This window comes from Orbicella franksi, chromosome 5 (genome assembly GCF_964199315.1).
Source record: "Orbicella franksi chromosome 5, jaOrbFran1.1, whole genome shotgun sequence".
Lineage (NCBI taxonomy): Eukaryota > Metazoa > Cnidaria > Anthozoa > Scleractinia > Merulinidae > Orbicella > Orbicella franksi.
This window is the reverse complement of record NC_138149.1, coordinates 16,845,915-16,865,902: the sequence shown is the minus strand read 5'-3', so window position 1 is coordinate 16,865,902 and position 19,988 is coordinate 16,845,915. Positions and strand designations below refer to the sequence as shown.

Genomic DNA, 19,988 nt, shown 5'->3' with positions numbered 1-19,988 from the left:
ATCTACACTTCATTTGCCCCATAGTCTTTGAAGCCAGGTCATTCAGGATTTGGAAAAGCCAATGGATCGAAGATAGAGAAAGCACTCCCTACTGGTAAGGCAGCATCAAACCGGCTATGGATGTTCACCTCAAGAGACCTGATAAATCTGGCAAGAAGGCTTGAAAGCTGTTCTTCTATTGTGAGTGTCAGGCTGGCATCTGAGGGGTTCCTTAAATCTATGATAGGCAGCTTTCTTTCCTTGATCTCACTCAGCTTTGCAATTGTGTAGTCAAAAAGGGCAGATGTAGCAGCATCAGGATTCTGAGTAGAATTTTGATCATCCGTTGCATTGCAATGTATATGCAAACATTGAAGTGTATGGCCGAAGGCCATGTAGCTTGGGTCCCATCTAGGGGGTCGGGGGCCATGCTCTCCTGGGAAATATTTGAATTTAGGTACTCTGAAATGAATTCTCCTTCATTTTGACACAATATTATCTGTTTGGTGGCTTTCAACACAGAAAAGTTGAAATTGCACCATCCCAATGGGAAATTTACATTGTAATATTTACTGAAATATTTACCTGCAGTCACAATGCTTTGCACTTTGAGTTACTGGCATTAATTTTGTACACATCAGTATTAAGCTAGTCAGCTCCTAATGGGGGTATCCAGAGACTAGGAGCTAACTCAGTGACTATTAATTAATTTGTGAGAATCTGAACAATAACAAAACTCTTTTCCAAAACACAGCTTATCACAGTTTTTGGTATACTTAAAGTTTGTGGCAACCACATGGTTTGTCACTTTCACTGTTATCTGACATGACCGGTGTTTGCACTAGTTATAGACAAAATGTTCTGCTGGGAATGCTATATAAAAAATTAATGTTGTCTGATTTAACTTTCATGTCGCATCTGGCTCGCTCGCTGAATTGCATCCAATATCACAGAACTGCAGAAGCACATTCTTTATCAGTAGAGTAATCGGTTCAGCATGCATCATTTCAACCTCAAGTTTATCTTCAAGTTCCTGGACTGCTGCTTCCAGTTCAACCCTAACAGATTGACTCTGATCCATGCTTGCAATACCAACTTCCGTTTCAATGTTTTGCACGTCTTGTCTGCTAGGTAGCTTCCTTCTCTCTTTCATTGCCACAAACCTGGTTGATGCTCCTTGCATAATGGCAGAAACGTCAACTGAGCTTGAAGGGGGTGCATTGATTGACAAGTGGAGCAAGCTGTTGAGCATCTTGTCTGTGAGCCTGTTTCTCAGTCTTGTTTTGATGGTGTTTAACTGCACTGGTGCCTCTCTCAGGCCAGGCATTGCTGACAGGTATGCTCTGGAGCCAGTTCTGCCCAGGGTGACAAGGTTGGGGAACATGAAGCTGTAGGACTTAAAATCGTGTCAACTTTGAAAGAAGCCATTCAGTTGGAGTGGTTTTGAGTTGTGTGCTGATTGTGGAGTACTCTTGCTTCATCTCTATAGCCATGAACTTGAAGTGATCCCATTCTGATTTTAACCTTTCAATATCCAATGCAGAGGCGAAGTGGTCTGCAAGTTTGGTCAACTTTCCTTTGCCATATTTTTGAAACTCTGGAGAAATCCTTTCATTGACAGCTGCTGAATCAAAGACTGAGTGAGCAGCTGAGTGGAATATTAGGGGAATGATTAGAGATGTTCTTCTTTAGACTCTCTGCATAAGAAATGTGGAGATGACTCAGAAACTGTGTAGTTGTCTCGTTAGGTGATAGCTCAATCATTCCAAACTTGCTATTCTGCTCCATATCCCAGTTTAACTGGGCAAGGATTTGATCTTTTTCACTCACAACATTACCCAACTTTGCTGTGCAGGTGGAAATTGCTGAAGGAATTGAATCAAAAGTAAGTTCCCCAAATTGAAAAGCTTTTCTGAGGATCAGCAGGGGAGGTAAAATAAAATTGCACCGCTAAACTTTTGATTCTGGGTGTGGGTCAACAGGGCACATGCTGTTGCATCTGATTTATTGAAGAAGTCTAACACAGTAATATGAACAGCATACTCTTGCTTCATAGCTTCCACCAAAGCCTTGTGTGAAAGCCGTCTTGTTGCTGCTGCTTTATTGGCTTTCTTTACTCTCTGCCTGGCCTGCTCCATTTGCTCAGATTGAAGGAACTTAAGAAGTTCCATCACTAACATAGCTGTTTTCTATCGAAAGTACTTGTTAAATTTCCACACTTGATTCTGCAAGCACAACAGTTCTTTATACATGACAACACATGCCAATGCCAACCGGTGACAAACGCAGTGCATTTTAATGAGGTCAGGGACTTTCTCTTGGATGTGCATAACCATTCCATTATGTACCCCGAGCATTGCAGCAGCCCCATCAGAAACACAAGACTTCATTTTTGAAATCCCAAGAGAACATTTCTCCAGGTCACCTTCATGGGATCCTGTTAGTGCTTTACCTGTAACTTCAGACAGGTGTTCTGTATGTAAAAGCTCTGTCCTACTTTTCCCCTCACGGACTTACTAAACAAATGTGACGAACTGTTGAAGGATAGAAGTGTCCGTCACTTCGTCAACAAGGCAGCCAAAAAATTGGACTCCTTCATTTTTTCAACAACTTTGTCCTTCACAACTCTCCTAAGAATGAGAAACATCTCTTGAAGTGTACCTTCCCCAGTATAGATCGTCTTCAGTCACGTGATCACTTTACAATTGGCCGCCATATTAGTACACATGTAAACAGTAAATACATATCGTGTGAGATTATAAAAAATGGTTTTGTGGGCAATTTTTGGCTGTGGAACCCACAGTATCCATGATAAAGGAATTGATATAGCAAGAATACCTTCAGTTATAACTAATTAAGGCATAGAAATAAGAAATCTCTCTGAGTAAAGATGAAAAAAATGGATTTCCACCATCAGTCGAGATGATCTCACAGACAGCATTTTGGATCACGCATGAGTCTGTGGTAGACATTTTATCTTTGGAAAAGCGGCAAAACTGTGTGATAGGTACAATCCAGACTGGATTCCAACCCAAAATTTAGGTCATGATAAATGTGATTCTGTCGAAAAGCTTCAAGTCAATCAAGAAGATGCCCCAAAGCAAGACAAGAGAGCCAGAGATTGAGAGATGAAATGTGTTGTGGCAGAAAATGAAAAGTGGCTTCGGGAAAAAATCGATTCCAAGAGACAAAAATTGGTGAACCAGGGGAAAAGTTCATCAATATTTCTTTCAACGCCAACTCAGCAATGGAAGTGGAAACTGAAACGGGACATTGACTCAAACAGAGGAGTTGGACTATTTCTTTCACACCTCGACTGTTAAACCACCATTCAATGAGACTTACTTCACAATGACAACGAGAAGATTTGATTTTACACTGGATTTCCTGCTTATGATGTCCTACAAACAATTTTACAGAATGTTTCAAAATTCGTTGTAAGGAAGTCGCCAACTTTGTCCCAGTTTCAAGAATTTGCCCTCACGCTAATGAAACTTAAATTAAACATGCCAATGCAGGATCTTGCCTTTCTTTCTATTAACACAACAAAACACTGCTGAAACTACTTACAATTTAAACTTCTACGTACAAAAATAATGCTAATACAATACTCAATAGTACACTGCTTGCAATTCTTTCTTTTTTTTCACCTTTTTAAAGTACAGACCAAGAAATAATTTGTAAAAAGTAACGCACATGCACACTACTAGCACAGAAAACTAAGGCTTATTTCAAGATTACATTTATATCGCTGAAGCTCTAAGGATACACTACACAAAAAATATATTTATATAGGAAAAGTACAAAGAGGTCAAAAAAATAAAAAAAATGTGACACCTTAGCTTTCATTATTGGAACCTGGAAATAGGGTTGACAATATACATGTACACAGAAGTTAGAAAAGGAAAAATACTTTACACATTGCAAATGCAGAGAGTGGTCCACTTAGCTTTGTATTTTCTGCTGTTTGAGTTGACTCAAACTGCAAGATCTTGCCTATCGCTTTGGAATTTCCATAGCAACTGTTTCAAAGATATTTTCTACTTGGATGGTGGTTCTTGATGTTCGATTAGTGCCCTTAATAAGGTGGCCAGAGGGTGAAGATTTATGGGGAACCATGCCTCAATGTTTTCAAGTTGCTTTTGGTAACAAAACTACTGTGATAATCAATTGTTTTGAAGTGGACGACAATAGACCTTCAAATCTCATGGCCAGAGGAGACTTATTCCAACTACAAAAATCATAACACTGTCAAAAGTTTGGTTGGAATTAAATAACCCAACAAGGAAGCATTTCATTCCCCCCAAATGAGTAGGGTGGCAGAACTTCTGATAAGTATCTAACTGACAACTGTAGGATTCTTAAAACGCTACTTCCTGGAGATTTACATATGGCTGACCGCGGCTTCATTATCCAGGAAAGCCTAATGTTCCACAGAGCTGAACTTGTTATTCCAGCATTTACAATGGGGAGGGACCAGCTGGACCCAGTAGATGTTGAGGGAACCTGTGGCATTGCAAATGTCCGAATACATGTGGAAAGAGTAATTGGGATGTTAAGGAGAAAGTACACAATTCTTTCTGGAATTTTACCAATTGACTTCCTGCAGTGTGATCCTAATGGTTCCTGAGAGGTTAAAATTCCTATGATTGACAGAACTATTACAGTTTGTGTTGCTTTGACAAACCTGTCCAATGGTATTGTACCTTGGGATTAAATCAGTATATTTTTATAGGTAATTCTTGTTATGTGCTGTGTTATGACCACAACCTGCTTTATTGAATTAGTTGGTTTAAGACAGATACTCAATTAAATGAAATGTTTTTTTTCTATGTAACGTAATGTCTCGGTACTTAAAATTTATCTCAACATTTTGTAGTTAATTTTTATAGAGCAGATTTTGTATGAGTGCAAACTGTTTTACTCTCCAGTTCATGCCATAAGGTGTTCTGAGCACTTATGTCGGATAACTAAGGCTATGGTGCATGTTGTTTCTCTTCCAGTCATGTGAAATCTGTTCCGTAAAACAAGTTCAAGTAGTAGGGAAAGGAGTCATAATTCCCCCTTTTGGACACTGCATTAAGTGAGGACGCATCTGACAAATATCATATTATACATTCATTGGATTCTGTCCATAAACTAAACTTGTTGCAAAAGCTATTGAAAAGACAACACAGTCAGAGAGATTTGTTTGCTGTTGCACTAGAATACGACGAATTCCCTGAAAGGCTAGTCCAGTCAAATCATAAGCCAACTCCAGTATCTCTTGGGTCACTGGGGTTGAGAGGCTATCATAGACATCAACATAACCAGGGGGGCTATGTATGCTACTAAAACATATCCAATGATTGTTATTAATGTTAACTGTTTGAATAAATGGTCCTGTCATTATGTCAAATTGCTGGACGGGGCCAAGAGTGGGCCTCTGAAATCCTTGTATGCCGTTACAGATTCTCTTCAATATTATGTGGGGCTTGTGTATAATTACACAGTCCAGCCATCCATTTGGGTAAGCAATAAGGTAATATTCATACTGACCCCATTTTCCCTCTAGTACATACTTGTCTCGGGGGGTTCTTTTTCCAAAGACAGTTTTCAGAATTGTTATCCCTTCAGTGTCAGAACTGACTGTTGGTTTAGTGTCCATTGTCACATTTGTTGCTGGCGTGGTGTTTGATGTGACATGTGTGACTGTTGGCTTGGTGTTTAATGTGACATGTGTGACTGTTGGCCTGGTGTTTGTTGTGACATGTGTGACTGTTGGCCTGGTGTTTGTTGTGACACATGTGACTGTCTTGGTGCTTGTTGTTGCATTCATGGCTGTGGGCTTACTTGGTGTACCACTCATGGGCTCCTGAGATTTTGCTACAAAGCATACTAGACATTGCCAAGATTTACTGTTATTTGGCATCCTTTACCTGCCTAGACAAGATAAATGGAAAAACTTCCCATTAGTGTAGTCTGAGTTTGAGCACTTCACCAGCTTGTCCTTTTTTCTTGGCCACAGCTTTGCACATACAAATTGAGTTCAGCTTCATAACTTCACCAATAATGCCAGCTGAATGTTGCTTAGAGCTTCCTCGCTTAAATTCTGGTAAAGCTCTGCATTTGGGGCAGTACCAGTGGGAATAGCATGAATTCCTAAACATGATAAGTGAAATCGCTGAATAGGACAGTTTGGATTGCAGCACTCAACAGTATCCGCAACATTTTCCTGTCTGCAATAGCAGACAGCATCAGCTAGTGGAGTCCCATCCACAGTTACATTCTCTCCTCTCGCATATCGTCGAGCAAGTACCTCAGGCAAGACACAAATTCTCCAAAATTTGTGCAATTTAGGTAAAACTCTGTTCTAGTGGTCTTTATCTTGAAGAATTCTTTGCGATACCAGCTTAAGTTGATTTACATTTACTCCACAGACAACAAAGTAGCTGTAGTTTAGCTTTGTAGTAAAAAGCTGTTGTTGCACCTGGTAATGATATTCATGTGTGGATACCAGTATGAATTTCCCAGCACTGTTCTTTTCCATGCAGGGGGCAGGCTTCAAAATGTATGAATCAAAGTTGCAGTTTTCCAAACAGAGGGGACACTTTATTTCCCCCGCACCCTTCTCCACAGCAGTCACATGAACATAAAAAACCTGGGGTAGCATGCATCCAGGGATGCTCTTCATTAACAAAGAGACCACATTTGACAACCGTGAAATTTACGTGTGTTTTTTCAAAGATTCTTCAGAAGCAGGGGTTGCAGAAACTTCATGCTTACACCCATGACGCACAGTGTTGGTGTTAACCTTGTGTAGTTCTGGATAACAAATTTGCTGTATTAGAGACAGGGAGGGCAGTGCTGGGTCTGAATGTGCTACAGCCTTACTCTGTGAGGCACCAGTTATCCCTGCTCTATGCTTGAATAAGTTTGTACCACTCGACTGTGAAACAGTGTCTTTTTGCACCTGGTCAATTTGTTCTTTTGTAACTTCAATGCTGGTGCTCTGGCACATTTTAAGCAGTTCATTGTAGGGCAATTCTAAATCCATTATAGTTGGTATTTTTCGGCTGGGTAGCACGTAGCTTTCAGCATATAGGGGTACCAAACATCACTACAGGTTTTGATTTGCGTTTACTGAGATTAGAATAAAAATCTTACATTTCTGCTTGTGTGAGCACTGGCACTTCCGGTTTGGGAGCGAGGCTTTCAGGGTAGACTTTCGAGATCCCAGAAAGATCAAGGTCTTCAGAGAGATGCTCGCATTTTGTCAAGGTCGAATTTCATTTTCTCAACGGATTCAAAGTTGATGTCACGGACTTGAGTGTATTCTACCTTGTTTGCGAAGCTTAGATGTATCCAGCTGCACTTCATTTGTGTGCAAGAAAGCCTTCCATTTACCTTTGTCCAGGTCTTAAGGTAAAAAAGAATGCTAGCAATGTGCCAGCATGATTCTGCAAGTCCCACTTGCATCCCAGACAATGCGTGCATTTTACTGTTCTGTCCTTTTCAGCCCACGTTTTCATGAGAGATGTGTACCTTGGCTTTGTTTTAACTTTACTGAAGTGAAATTTTTAATTGTGTAAACACAGCAGCAAACCTTGGTAAATGGCGGCAAAATCAAAAGTAAGCCAACCTAGGTTTGTCGAGAGTTGAATGCCTCATCAGGCATGGTTTAGCTCAGTAACCGACATAACCGAGGAAAAGCAGATGTTGTCATGACATCTTGGCGGTAAGTGTTCACGCATTCAGTGTGTAAAAAGGAGAACTAGTGAGACAATCTCATATAGTGCAGAGTGTTATGCAGGGTTATCATTACGTTTTGAGTCGCCTCCTGCTTTTATGTAACTTGTTAGTTTATGTGAATTGTGCCAGCTTAGTGAGCAATAGGCAAGTTCATCTATAACATTAGGGCCCACCAAGCATACTCTGCTTTAACAGGTGCTATGGGCTTTAATGTCAACCCAATAATGTACAGCAGTTAATCTAGTCATCTACTTATAGGTGACCTGTAGTAGTCCCCAAGACAGCTTGGGCTTTGCCCCTTGTCAAATATGGCAGATACTGTAGAAACCTTGATCAATAGTCATTCATGTAATGTTATCATTGCGAGTGTGTGCACTCAATACAGTAAAACAACTTGACATCACTTTTTTCAACACAAACGTACATTTTTTACTCCTAATGCTTTTAATGGTAAACAGCAAGCTTTTACAGTAACTGTGGTGGACAATCGCCATGCTTTCACACAGTACTAAGTAAATTAACTTAGGACTATCTCAGCATTCCTAGCAGGTCACTTTATTGGCAGTTTCTGCTGATTGCAATACTAAATACTATGCTTCGTTGTTTACAAATGACACATTGATTCTTGGACTGCGCAGCCCACATCACATAATTATCTCAAAATAATAAGCATGGCTGAGTATTTCAGGCAGACCCAAGTTCAACTCCTTGGCTAAGCTTGTAAATAGCCAACTGGTTTGCCTTCTGCCAGTTATATCAGGGTTTTAACCTTGTTTTGTTTGATTTGAATGATTTGTTCCTGACATTGAATTACTTTGTCCACTGACCTTTATGCTTTGTAAAGTGATCGAGGGTGAATTAGGGTTATTTATTTAATATATTAACTACATAAATGACAGTAACTTGGTTAACTGATGTCTGTTCTTTTGATTTCCATCTTGTGTACCACATGTACAGCTAACAGTGTATAATATGCCTTGGCACTGTTTTTGAGTAACCTCTTTAGTGTCTTTTTTACTGGGTTTGTCATCATTCTTGCTTTGAGACACAGCAGAGTCTGATTTGAACAGATCTTTTTGCAGATGACTTGAATGACATATTTAAAGTGACATCCATAATTGTTTTTCGGAATTCTTCTTTAGTAATAAAAATGTAGACTGTGGAGAATGGTTTCTGGAAGATGTCTTTAGCAGCATATTTAGAGTAACATCCATTGTTAGTTGAACAGGTGCATACCATAACATGTTGTCATGGGGCATGCATGTGTGGAACATATACAATCATGAACAAACTTAAATGTGCAATTACTGTTCTTGGAGGTCTTGAATTAGCAGGTACAATGAAGAGTTGTATCCACTGTGCTTTCAGTGTCTTGGCAATGCATTAAGATTACACTGAGATCATTTGGTATGGAGAATCATGAAACTTTAGACATATTTCACTTAAACAGCACTTTACAAAATAATGAATAACAAAAACTGATTAGGGCATTGTTTCAAGTTAACATTTCAGAAAAAATACACTATACCACCCTAATATCTAACTTAAATTAAGTTCAAATAGTTACCCAACCTCTCCAAAAACATATAACCAACTTACATTTAACTGTAATGGCCTGCATATTGACTTCAGGTAGTGACACGTCACTACCTCTTCACAGCACACAGTGACCTCGCTCTTGAGGGTGAGGTCATTTTCATTATCGTTGTCTCCACTAAGAAACAACACATTTTATTCTGTTCATCTTGTATTTTCCTCCCACAGGAAAAAAAGTGAAATTCCAATTTTGGAATAATTTCGGAATATCAGTGGTTTTATACTGGGATATTATTGGTAGATTAACTGGAATACCAACATTGGAGGAGTGATATAAATACCAATGTTGGTATGTTAAAATAATCTCCCAACATTGGGAGGTAATAATATTGATTCAAAAATCATTGGAGGTTTCATTTTGTCTTACCAATCTTGGTATATTGGCACAATTTCCCCACCTTGGAAAATGCTCATTTTTGTTGGAAAACCATTGGAATATTTATTTTGTTGCACCAACGTTGGTATATTGTAACAATCTCCCAATATTGGGAAATGTTGTTATTCACTGGAAAATTAATGGAATAGTTATTATTCTTTAGCAACAATGGTGTGCTAGAAAAATTTTCCAACGTTGTAAAGTGCTGGTATTCATTGGATAATCATTGGAATATTCCTTTATTTTAACAATCTTGATACATTAGAACAACTAGAAAACACAATGTCAAGTAGGTGAATAAACTTTTCTTTATTGAAAAAAAGAATATATGGACTCTTATTATAGCAACAACATATATCTGTCAATCATAATTTATCATCACAATCATCATCAACTTATACTACGTGCACTTACACTCTCTGAACAGGGAGACATACAAGTTTAACAACTAATAATTGCTATAAGGGCAGATACCCTTTCACTCCTAAGAGCACTGAGTTCTAAACCAAAGAGTTTAAGACTGACTTTTTCAGACTGTCAAAAACAAAGCCATAGAACACAACTAACAATTTGAAACTTTTTGTTATAATAATTATATTAACTCATCCGAAAAACCTGCTTTGTTTCACTAAGTTCCTCAGACTCATCAGAATGCTCATCATCAACTGAAAATGTACTCTTACTCTGTCACACTTTCCAAAAGCAAACAAAGTGTTAGCAAAAGTCTCAAAATTAATTTAGAGTAGGGCATCGATCATTATATGGTTGCAGTATGTTTTACTTGACAGCAAAAAAAAAAAAAACGCAAAGCAAAAGCAACAACAATGGAACTGAGGATACGTATCATTTTTACATGCGTGACGTCTAAAAGAGAATTCTCTTGGGAAAATTCAACCTACTTACTGGGTAAAATTTATTAGCTTAAATGGATTTGGCACACTTTAGTATTCTATCCTGCAGTCCAGCTAACTATAATTTATCATGGTATTTTATGTAGAGTTTCGTTCATTTTGTAGCAAATGTGACAATTTTACTTTTCATGCCAGCATTTGTAATTTGATACTTTTGTTTTCCTCGCCAATGTATGCAACAAGATACCTTTGTTTCCACAAAAATATAAGAAAGATGTCTATTTTTTTACTCACTGCTGGAGATAAATGGAATATAAAAGATAAATATCTGCTGAAAAGTCGAAGAGGAACAATTTTGCTTTATTTAAAACACAAATTTTCATTTCACCAATAAACAAAACTAATCTAATTATCAAAAAGTCACGTCGAGTCACAGGATAGTGCATTCTTATTCTGTTGCCAGCTTCAGTGTTAACAATAACACCACGTTGAACAAATACACAATGCTATCAAGTAATACATACAACTGAGGAGAGTTTCAACAAGAGGTATTGAAGGAAGAGATCTTTACTTGACTGAAATTATATCCCACATCGGTGAGCGAGTCACCTCATCAACTGATAATAAACAATTATTGGATGAGGGTTTTGTGATATCCAGAATAATCAAGGTCGAGGTAGGGGTTATCAGCCAAAGCCGAAGGCTGAGGAAGATAACCCTTCCCAAGACCTCCATTATTCTACATATCACAAAAACCGAATCTAGTAATTGTTTTATTATACACTGAACGGAAAAAAAATGAAAGTCATGTTTTTGCTTCTTCAATGACAGCAAGCAGCACAAAGTGCGCGAACTTGACATGTTTGCCCTTAGATATCATGCACTTCAGTCATATATGACATGATTACCTGTGACCTTGAGTGTCCTTGACATGATTATTGTATAATCTGCAGTTATGACATCATGGGCGCTGATTTCAAAAATTCACCATACGCTTTCGGCCAATCAGGAAAGACATAGTTCAATGTATAATAAACTTATTAATTGACGGTTTCAGTAAGTGCCACGGAGTCTGCCACAATAATAACGAAGTTTCTTGTGTCACAAATTTACTTGTTTTACGTGTGACTAATGCGGGAAAGTTTCAGCTGAATATGAACTTTTGAGTCTTTGTAGAAGAGGAAACAAACAAGCTGCTAAGGAGAAGCAATATGTGTTCATTCTTTATTTGAGCCTTGGCAAACACACAACAGACGACATTTCTTGAATCAAGTTAGGGAAGATCCAGAAGATACGAAGACACAGTAGCGTTCTTCACAACTAAAAAGGAGCACTGACGTTACCTGAAATATAGCTGCTATCCCCGGCCAAAACGAGAGTGTGGTATCACTCATTACAAAAAATAAAAAAAGTGTGCATCTGAACTCGAGAACAGAGTTTATCACACTAGCAATGCTAGAATGCATGCGTCTTACATGTTATGTTCTACCAAAAGGAAAAGAACTCAATGTTCGTGGGTAGTCCTGTATGAGATGTATCTTGCACCTAACATACAGCCGACTTTTGACGCTAACTAATCTGTGCATGCGTTTGGAGCAAATTGCTTTTGTTCTTAAGAGAATAGCATCAGAAGGAGAGCATGAGACTTGCAAAACCACATATATATTTGTCATGTAATTAAAGAAAGTAAGGTAAGTGTGACACGTTTTGCACAATGCACACGGGCACCTTTGAGCTACCCCACCAAGCCCCCGTTCCCATGAGGCTAATTGATTAATTGAAATTAATTAATTAGACAAACATTAAAGTTTACACCTTATTGTGTTATAGCATTAGTGCCTGACTGAAAGAGCAGCCCCCTAAACCATCCCAGTAGTGCACTCTGCACTAAACAATGTGATGCTACTCCTATCATCTGAACTATGAGAAAGTGTTGCAGAAATAAAGAAGAAATGCAGAGTTATGAAAATTAAGGCCTTTCGTTCAACATTTTTCGATGGAAAATTACATCTACTTGAATAAAAAAAGGGAGAAAAATAACAATTCCAATCATACGTACATTAATAACGTGAAAAAGTAAAGGAAAAATGTTAATTCTCAGAAGAAGTTCGCGGGGGGTCTAATCAGTGAAAACTAATTATCGCTAACTAGCTGGAATTATCAAATTGAGCCTGGCAATATAACAGGAATTGATCAGTATGGCAATGTACATAATCCTAAAAGGTTTGGTGCTTGTATTGAAAATCGCACAATTCAAAAGCTATGCTGCCGGACTAAGTAGTGTACTCTGCACTAAAAAGGATAGGCATAAAGGAGGCTGAAAGTTGCTGGTATATCTGACTCTTTGTATTTATTTTGGAAGGTAAAAGTCAGGGATTATGCTTTCTTTATGTCTGTTGCAGCCCTATAAAGTGGATGTGTGTTGAGGGACAATCATAGCACCACATCTTGAAACATAATTCTTTGCCTAATGAAAAATACTGCTGATATGTAATTTGAGAATGGTGAATACACATAACACATTAATACATATAATTGAGAATTAAGCGAGACTTACCTGTAAGTTGAAGTTTGATGGTAATTCTATCAAGTCGTCACAAGGTGTAAGGGATCACATGAGATTGCATAATCCAGTCCCAGAAGTCAACTTTCAAAGAGGTGAACAAATACTGAAAAGTATATGTTAGGGTGGGTCGATCAAAATTAGGGCAGGCATGTGATCCCTTACACCTTGTGATGACTCGATAGAATTACCATCAAACTTCAACTTACAGGTAAGTCTCGTTTAATTCTCAATTCTATTTCATCATCACTTAGTGCAGGGATCCCATGAGATGTTGAGAGCCAGTATTTGTGAGCACAAAGACAACCAAGAGTTGCAAAACACAACAAGAAAATCTTTATTCCAAGAAATGATTACTGGCTATTCAAGAGAGTAGTTGCTAGTTCCCCACTTTTGTGAATTGGTTTCTTATATGTTGCAAACGTGCAATGTCCTGACCAACCAGCAGTTCGGAGAATGGTGTCCAAAGGAACCTTAGCTTTTGCTGCTGCACTGGTTGACAAAGACCTGATGCTGTGGGGTTTAAAATGAGTTAAGTCAATACCAGCCTGACCTAAGGTAGCCTTGATCCACCTAGAGATAGTATCTTTACTCGCTACTTTGTAAAGTTTAACATAAGTAATGAAGAAACTTGTAATATTTCCTCGTAGAGATTTAGTGCGTTCTGTGTATTCTTTAACAACAACAACAATACAAAGACAAGTATCTGTTGGGTATGCAGGAAACTCCAATTCATGGACATGTTTTCCAGGTTTGGTCTGCTTTAGTTTGTCACCAGTCGAGAACTTGACAATTTTGTCAGTCAATACCATGTTACGAATGACCAAGAAATGAAGGGTTTGACATCTCTGAACTGAAAGGATGCCCAATAAAGCAACAGTCTTGTACGTCAACATTTTCAACGATAACTCTTTAACAGGAGACAAACTCTTTAAATAATTTAACAAGATACTCGGGTCCCAAGTGACAGTGTACCTAGGTAATGCAGGTTTTCGTTGAAAAATACCCTTTAAAAACTGTTTAACAATTGGAAGTTCTCCAAATGCAACACCACTAGGACTGTATAGAACCTGTGATAAAGCAGACCTAACTGTGTTCATGGCACTGTAACCCAGGCCCTGTTCAGATAAATCAGTTGTAAAATGTAACGCCTGTGCTGAAGTTGCTTTGTATGGATCAATGCCCCTTGAGCTGCAAACACCATCCATTTATTGAGGTATACAGAATACTGTTTTTGTGTACTCCCTCTCCAGGATTGGAGAATGACTTTGGCAGCTTTCTCCGAAATGCCTCTTGTTGTGAGGGAATTCCTGATAATTTGCATGCCAGGAGGGTAAGTTTCTTGTGGAGAGGATGTAGTCTCTCTTGATTGGATGGGAGTGACAGTGTCCTTGGACCTTTTGGAAGAGTAATTGGATAGTCTATCAACATGTGGAGTAACCTGGGAAACCAAACTTGAGTTGTCCACAGTGGTACAATAATGATGCCCTGGCTCTGGTCCTGTTCGACTTTCTGAAGTACTCTGTTAATCAAAGCAAAAGGAGGAAAAGCATAGAAGTTTTCTTTCCAATTAATAGAAAAAGCATCAATAACCATTGCCTCTGGGTCAGGCCTCCAAGAGACAAAGGGCTTTAACTGATAGTTTAATCTGGAGGCAAAAAGGTCTATTGAGGGGGTACCCCAATGTGCTGTTACACCTTCAAACAACTGTGTATTCAATTTCCATTCTATGTCAGAGTGCTTTTCCCTTGACTCTTTATCTGCTAAAACATTTTGTTTCGCGGGGATGTGTACTGCAGTTAGCCATATGTTATGTGTTGAACACCAAACCCACAGATCCCGGGTAATTTGATTGCATTGAGACTTTCTACCTCCCATGCTATTGATGTATGCTATAGCAGTTGTGTTATCAAGCATTGCTTTGACATGAGAATTCTGTAAATCTGAGCAGAGTGCTTTCAGGGTAAGAAAGCATGCTAAAATCTCAAGGTAATTAATATGATTTTTTGACTCATCCTCAGACCACTGTCCCCCAGTAAATAGGTCATTAAGAACTCCCCCCCCCCCCCCCAACCAGTCAGGGAGGCATCAGAATGAACTGTGAGTTGGGGATTACCATGAGTGGTCTGGTTGGATGTAGTGGTAATATTTTCAATCCACCAATGAAGATCAGATTTTGCCATATCAGAAAGGTTCATGGTTGCTTCAAAATTCCCCCTGCTTTGTTTAAGAGCTGCCACTTTCTCTATTTCCAACTGTCTATAATAAAGAGGTCCATACATTACACCAGGAAAACTGGCAACCATAAGGCCTATAACCTCTGAGACAGCTCTTATTGTCGGAGAAGGGGTGTTGAGCAGTTCAACTGCTTTCGATTGAAGCTTTATAGCCTTTGTTGGTGTTAATGAGACAGTCATCTCATTTGAATTCAATACAAAACCCAAAAAGGTAATACACTGAGTAGGAATAAGTACTGACTTTGCCATGTTTAAGGTCAGACCCAAGTCTCTGAACAATTTGACTCTGTTAGTTATTTTCACCTCACAGTCATGAAAGGTTGTCCCTTTGAGGTATGTATCATCTATATATCCCACATTTTCGAAGCCTTTACAACACAAAGTAGAATATACTGGCTTCATCAGTTTTGTGAAAATTCTGGGAGCACTACTCGAGCCATTTGGAAGACAGGTAAACTGAAACAACTGATTATTCCATGTAAATCTGAGGTATTTCCTATTGTCTTTGTCTATTGACACAGAATAGTAAGCATCTTTTAAATCAATAGTGGCCATGTAACAGTTTGGACTCATTAAAGTGATAGCACTTTTAAGGTTTTCCATCTTAAAGTGACAGTATTCTACAAATTGATTCAGATGCTTCAGATTAAGAATTAAGTGATATGAACCATCCTTCTTAGGCCGAACAAAAATGTTGGAGATGTATTCTCCTTCAGAATGTTTTGTTTTCTCAATGACTCCTGTTTCTAGAAATTTGTCTATTGTCATGTCAATAATTTTGACCTCAATTTCATGAAAACAGTATCGTTTGGGAGTGACTGTTTGTTCTGGATTATTAGCAAACCCAATTTTGACTCTTTATGGCATTTAGTACAAAACTGTCTGAAGTTATACTTTGCCACGTAGTTTGAAATTGTTTCAGTCTACCTGCAACATATGGTACAGATAATGAGCTATTTTCATGATCAGCAATATCAAGACTCACCAGACAATTTAGGTGGTCTAATGCTGTTGTTCGGATTTCCCTTTCCTTTTGGGATCCGGGATTGATCTCCTCCCCGATCCTTGGGATTTCCATAAAAAAGGCCTCTGATGGTGTGAAGAGTTTGATCTTTTTTGATGCTTAGGAAAATGGTTCGACTGCTTTGATGAAACCTTTACACCAACTTTATTGGTTTCCGAGATTTCCTTCACAGATTTTGGTAAATCGTCACCAAATAGCAGTTTTGTAACTGGCGTTTGGGAGCTACAGAGTTGCTTGAATTGATCATTCAAGTCAGGTTTAATTAGCTCACGCCTCTTGAGATTGACCTCATTTATTGAGTGTCCAAGAAGGGCAAGAGAATCAAGCGAAAGCTGAAGAAAAGCAGACACATCGGTCTCAGATGCAGGGTTGGAGTTAGACTTCAACTCTAACATTTTATCTACGATTTTGATAATCGGGATCATGCTCTTAATGAGACTTGTTTCAAGTTTCTGCATTCTGAGATCTTGAGAACGGGTATTTGATCTAATCTTGCTCCAGATTTCTGGATTGACTCTTGTATTGATCAAGTTCTCACAGTTCTGTGGCCTGTTGTATTTCTCATGCTTTTCTTTCGTTTTCTCTTCAGATAAGCTTGTTTTGACCATCTTGTCAACAAGCGAAGCTAATGTAGCATTTATCGGCTCACTTACTGTTCCTTCTGATTCATACAGTTTAGAGAGCTCGCCAAGAACTTCATCCTCGTCAGTTTTCGAGGTCTTGGATTGCTTACAAGTCTCAGCTTGTTGTAAGAGGTCGTTGACCTCGGTGGAAATATCAAGCGGATTTCCTGCCATTTCCCCATGAGTGGAGTCTTCAACATCCGTGGACTCCAAGTCGCTCATGTTGTCTCTTTTTGTCTTATGAGATGTCTTAGACTGAGTGATAACTTGCACTGCAGATGCTACCGATGAAATCATGTGATTCATCGAATCAAGAGACTGTTGTTGGAGGTCTTTAAGTTCGTTCAAACCTTGAATGACTTGATGCTGATGTTCGGTGCCCATCTTTGTACATGAAGTACGCTTAACTGGGGCTTTGGCGGTAGTTTTACCGGTATTAGTTGCCGTTGGCCCCTTTTTTGTATCGGCCTTACCACTAGAAGATGGTTTTACCTTTGTTTTAGTTGTTTGTGTATCGTTCTGTGTAGAGGCCTGTATAGAACCAGCTGAAGAACTCCGTGAGTTCAGCGAAGTTACATCTGAGTTGAGCGACAGCAATTCTGCTGTGTTTGCATTTGAAACCACGGCCGGTTGCGGCATGGTGTGGTTTTAAAGATATTTATGATGATAAAAATCTGACATGACCCTGACTTTTTATTAAGAAAGCCAGAAAAACTGTGAAAACTGTGGAGTTTTCAGAAACACGTCCACCACTGAGCGGGAAAGGATTCGCATTGACTTCTGGTACTGGATTACGCAATCTCATGGGATCCCTGCACTAAGTGATGACGAGATAGAATGCACGTTTTACACATGTTATTCAGAACTATTACAAAGAAAAAATAGGCACAGACTGAGTGCATCAGTCATCAACAATACCTTAAGTGAAATATTAAGTTCTCTGTATACATAGGGTATGCGTTGAAATGTTGCACTGGTTTTTTTAAAGGTGGCTGAGTGGGGCAAAATGATGCTACGGCAGCCACATGAGTGGATGTCAGCAGTTTTATCAAGCACATATTTGAGTAAAGGTGAGATCCATTTGATGAAGAAGGTTCTTCTGAAGCAGACAGAAATCTTCCCTTACCTTTGGTGATGATGCCATTTTGTAATGTTTTTGGTGATGTTTTGTGTTCAAAATGTTTCTCGTAGGTTTTGACCTCTCATCATCATCCAGTCAGAATGAATTTTCAAGTAAAGGATTCAAAACCTGTGAAAGATATGCACATTTGCTAAAAAGTGGTATGATTATGTTCTAACACCAAAAATAAAAACAGTAAGAGGCTGAGATGGAAATTTGGTAGTGTGTGAAGATTGTTGATAGTATATCACTGTTAATCTTGTGGTACGTGATTGCATTCTTGTTTGTAAACAATATCTAATGTTCTTTTTATTTTATCATTGGGGTTACTTATTAAGCTTAAAACATTTCATTAATTTGGCTTTTTACTTGTTCATATATTGGAGATTCCTTAAAATAAACCCTTGTAATAAATGGTTCACCATGCATACCTTTAACGCTTACTGATTATGCCAATTACCATTAGGTCCATGTATCACTATTTAATTTGTACTAAAGATTCACTTTTTTATCATTCTTTTACTTCTAGATAATGTCCTCAATTAGTGGTAAGCAACTGCTAGCATTTCACTTACACTTGAATAAATTTATTATTAAAGTTATTTCTGTCATTAACTTCCAGTCGTTGTAAAACAGTTACAAATAGGTCTGCAGAGTGTACCTGTGTAGGCTTAGATTTACTTTGAAATGAAGTAAACAAATTTTTTTAACTTTGACAAGTAACACTGAAAATAAAAAAGCATTGGATATTATTTGAAGATAAGAATGCAATCATGTACCACAAAACTAACAGTGTTAAACGCAAACCAATCCTGGATATGTTGATCCATGTGTTCCAAATGTGACAACAGCTCTGACTTTAAGTCCTAGTGCACTTAAACCACATATCAAACTGTCCAGCACAAAATATTCTTCTTAATAAGGCAGAATGCCTCTCCCAAAAGGTTGAATTAAACTATGTTTCCTAGTGGGCTGTACTTTGCTTCAATGTAGTTGGCCTAAGAATTGCTGTAGTAAAATTGAGAAGATTGGTGATTTCATTAACACCCTGGTCAATTTCCAAAATCTGTTTCTTTTTTTTTTTGGACACTTAAATCCAAACATCTAGAATAGAGCAAAAAGCACTATCAACCTTATCTGAAAATTGCAGCATGTCTGGACTGAGAAAAGCTCTACATTTAGAGCAAGTGGATGTCCTTGTGAAAAGAAGTTAATTTGAAATCTAAAATAATTACCAAGTTTTCAGCACCATACATAACTGTCATAAAGGCAGATTCCTCGGATGGAAAGGTAACATCTATGGTTGCATTACTGGCACTAATAGCCATCCATCAGTTTGGCATGGCTCAGCATCATCTCCATGAACTTCCTTCTTAGGAAAAAACAGACTGAGTAATCTGAGCTAATGAGGACATTGATTCTACCCCTCTTGGCACTCAGTTATCCTTTTTACCTTCTCTAGATGTTGCAAATGCAGCTAAGTGCACTTTTGCAAACTCCAGAAGTCTCAACCCCAAGAGATTCTCAATCTCCACCAAGGCGATAATCCAGAATTGACACAAAATGTTGAGTCCACTATCAACAAGATTTCAAATCAACAATTTTAATGACTGAAAATAAGGAAAAAGTACCAATTACAACCTATCCTCTCTGATTGATGACTTCAGCACATTCACTGAGGTGAAGCAAAATTTTTTGGCAGTCTAAGAAAATGTTGAAATTGAAGATGATGAATCTAAGATGATGGATTTAATGACATCATGGGCCAAAAACATATGGATCAATTTTGGTTTCTGGGCAACTGAGGTTGAATCATGGTAATCGACCTTGATATCCATATGGACCTCCGTTACTAATCAGCCTCAGTTTGTCATGTTCGATTTGTGGC

General features: G+C 38.4%; 1 protein-coding gene and 2 pseudogenes across 2 annotated transcripts in view; 2 read left to right on the top strand and 1 right to left on the bottom strand.

Annotated features, from left to right (window-relative positions):
• LOC145486481 (meiosis-specific protein MEI4-like) overlaps positions 1-19,988 on the top strand; it is a 114,320-nt gene that overhangs the window by 37,914 nt on the left and 56,418 nt on the right. For both annotated transcript variants that reach the window (XM_081465152.1, XM_081465151.1), the window contains 2 exons: positions 17,969-18,050; positions 18,172-18,261. In XM_081465152.1, coding sequence (XP_081321278.1) covers positions 17,969-18,050; positions 18,172-18,261 — 172 coding nt within the window. The remainder of the gene's footprint in view (positions 1-17,968; positions 18,051-18,171; positions 18,262-19,988) is intronic.
• LOC145486830 (uncharacterized) lies at positions 1,164-4,609 on the top strand (annotated as a pseudogene).
• Positions 6,014-7,490, bottom strand: LOC145486477 (uncharacterized; annotated as a pseudogene).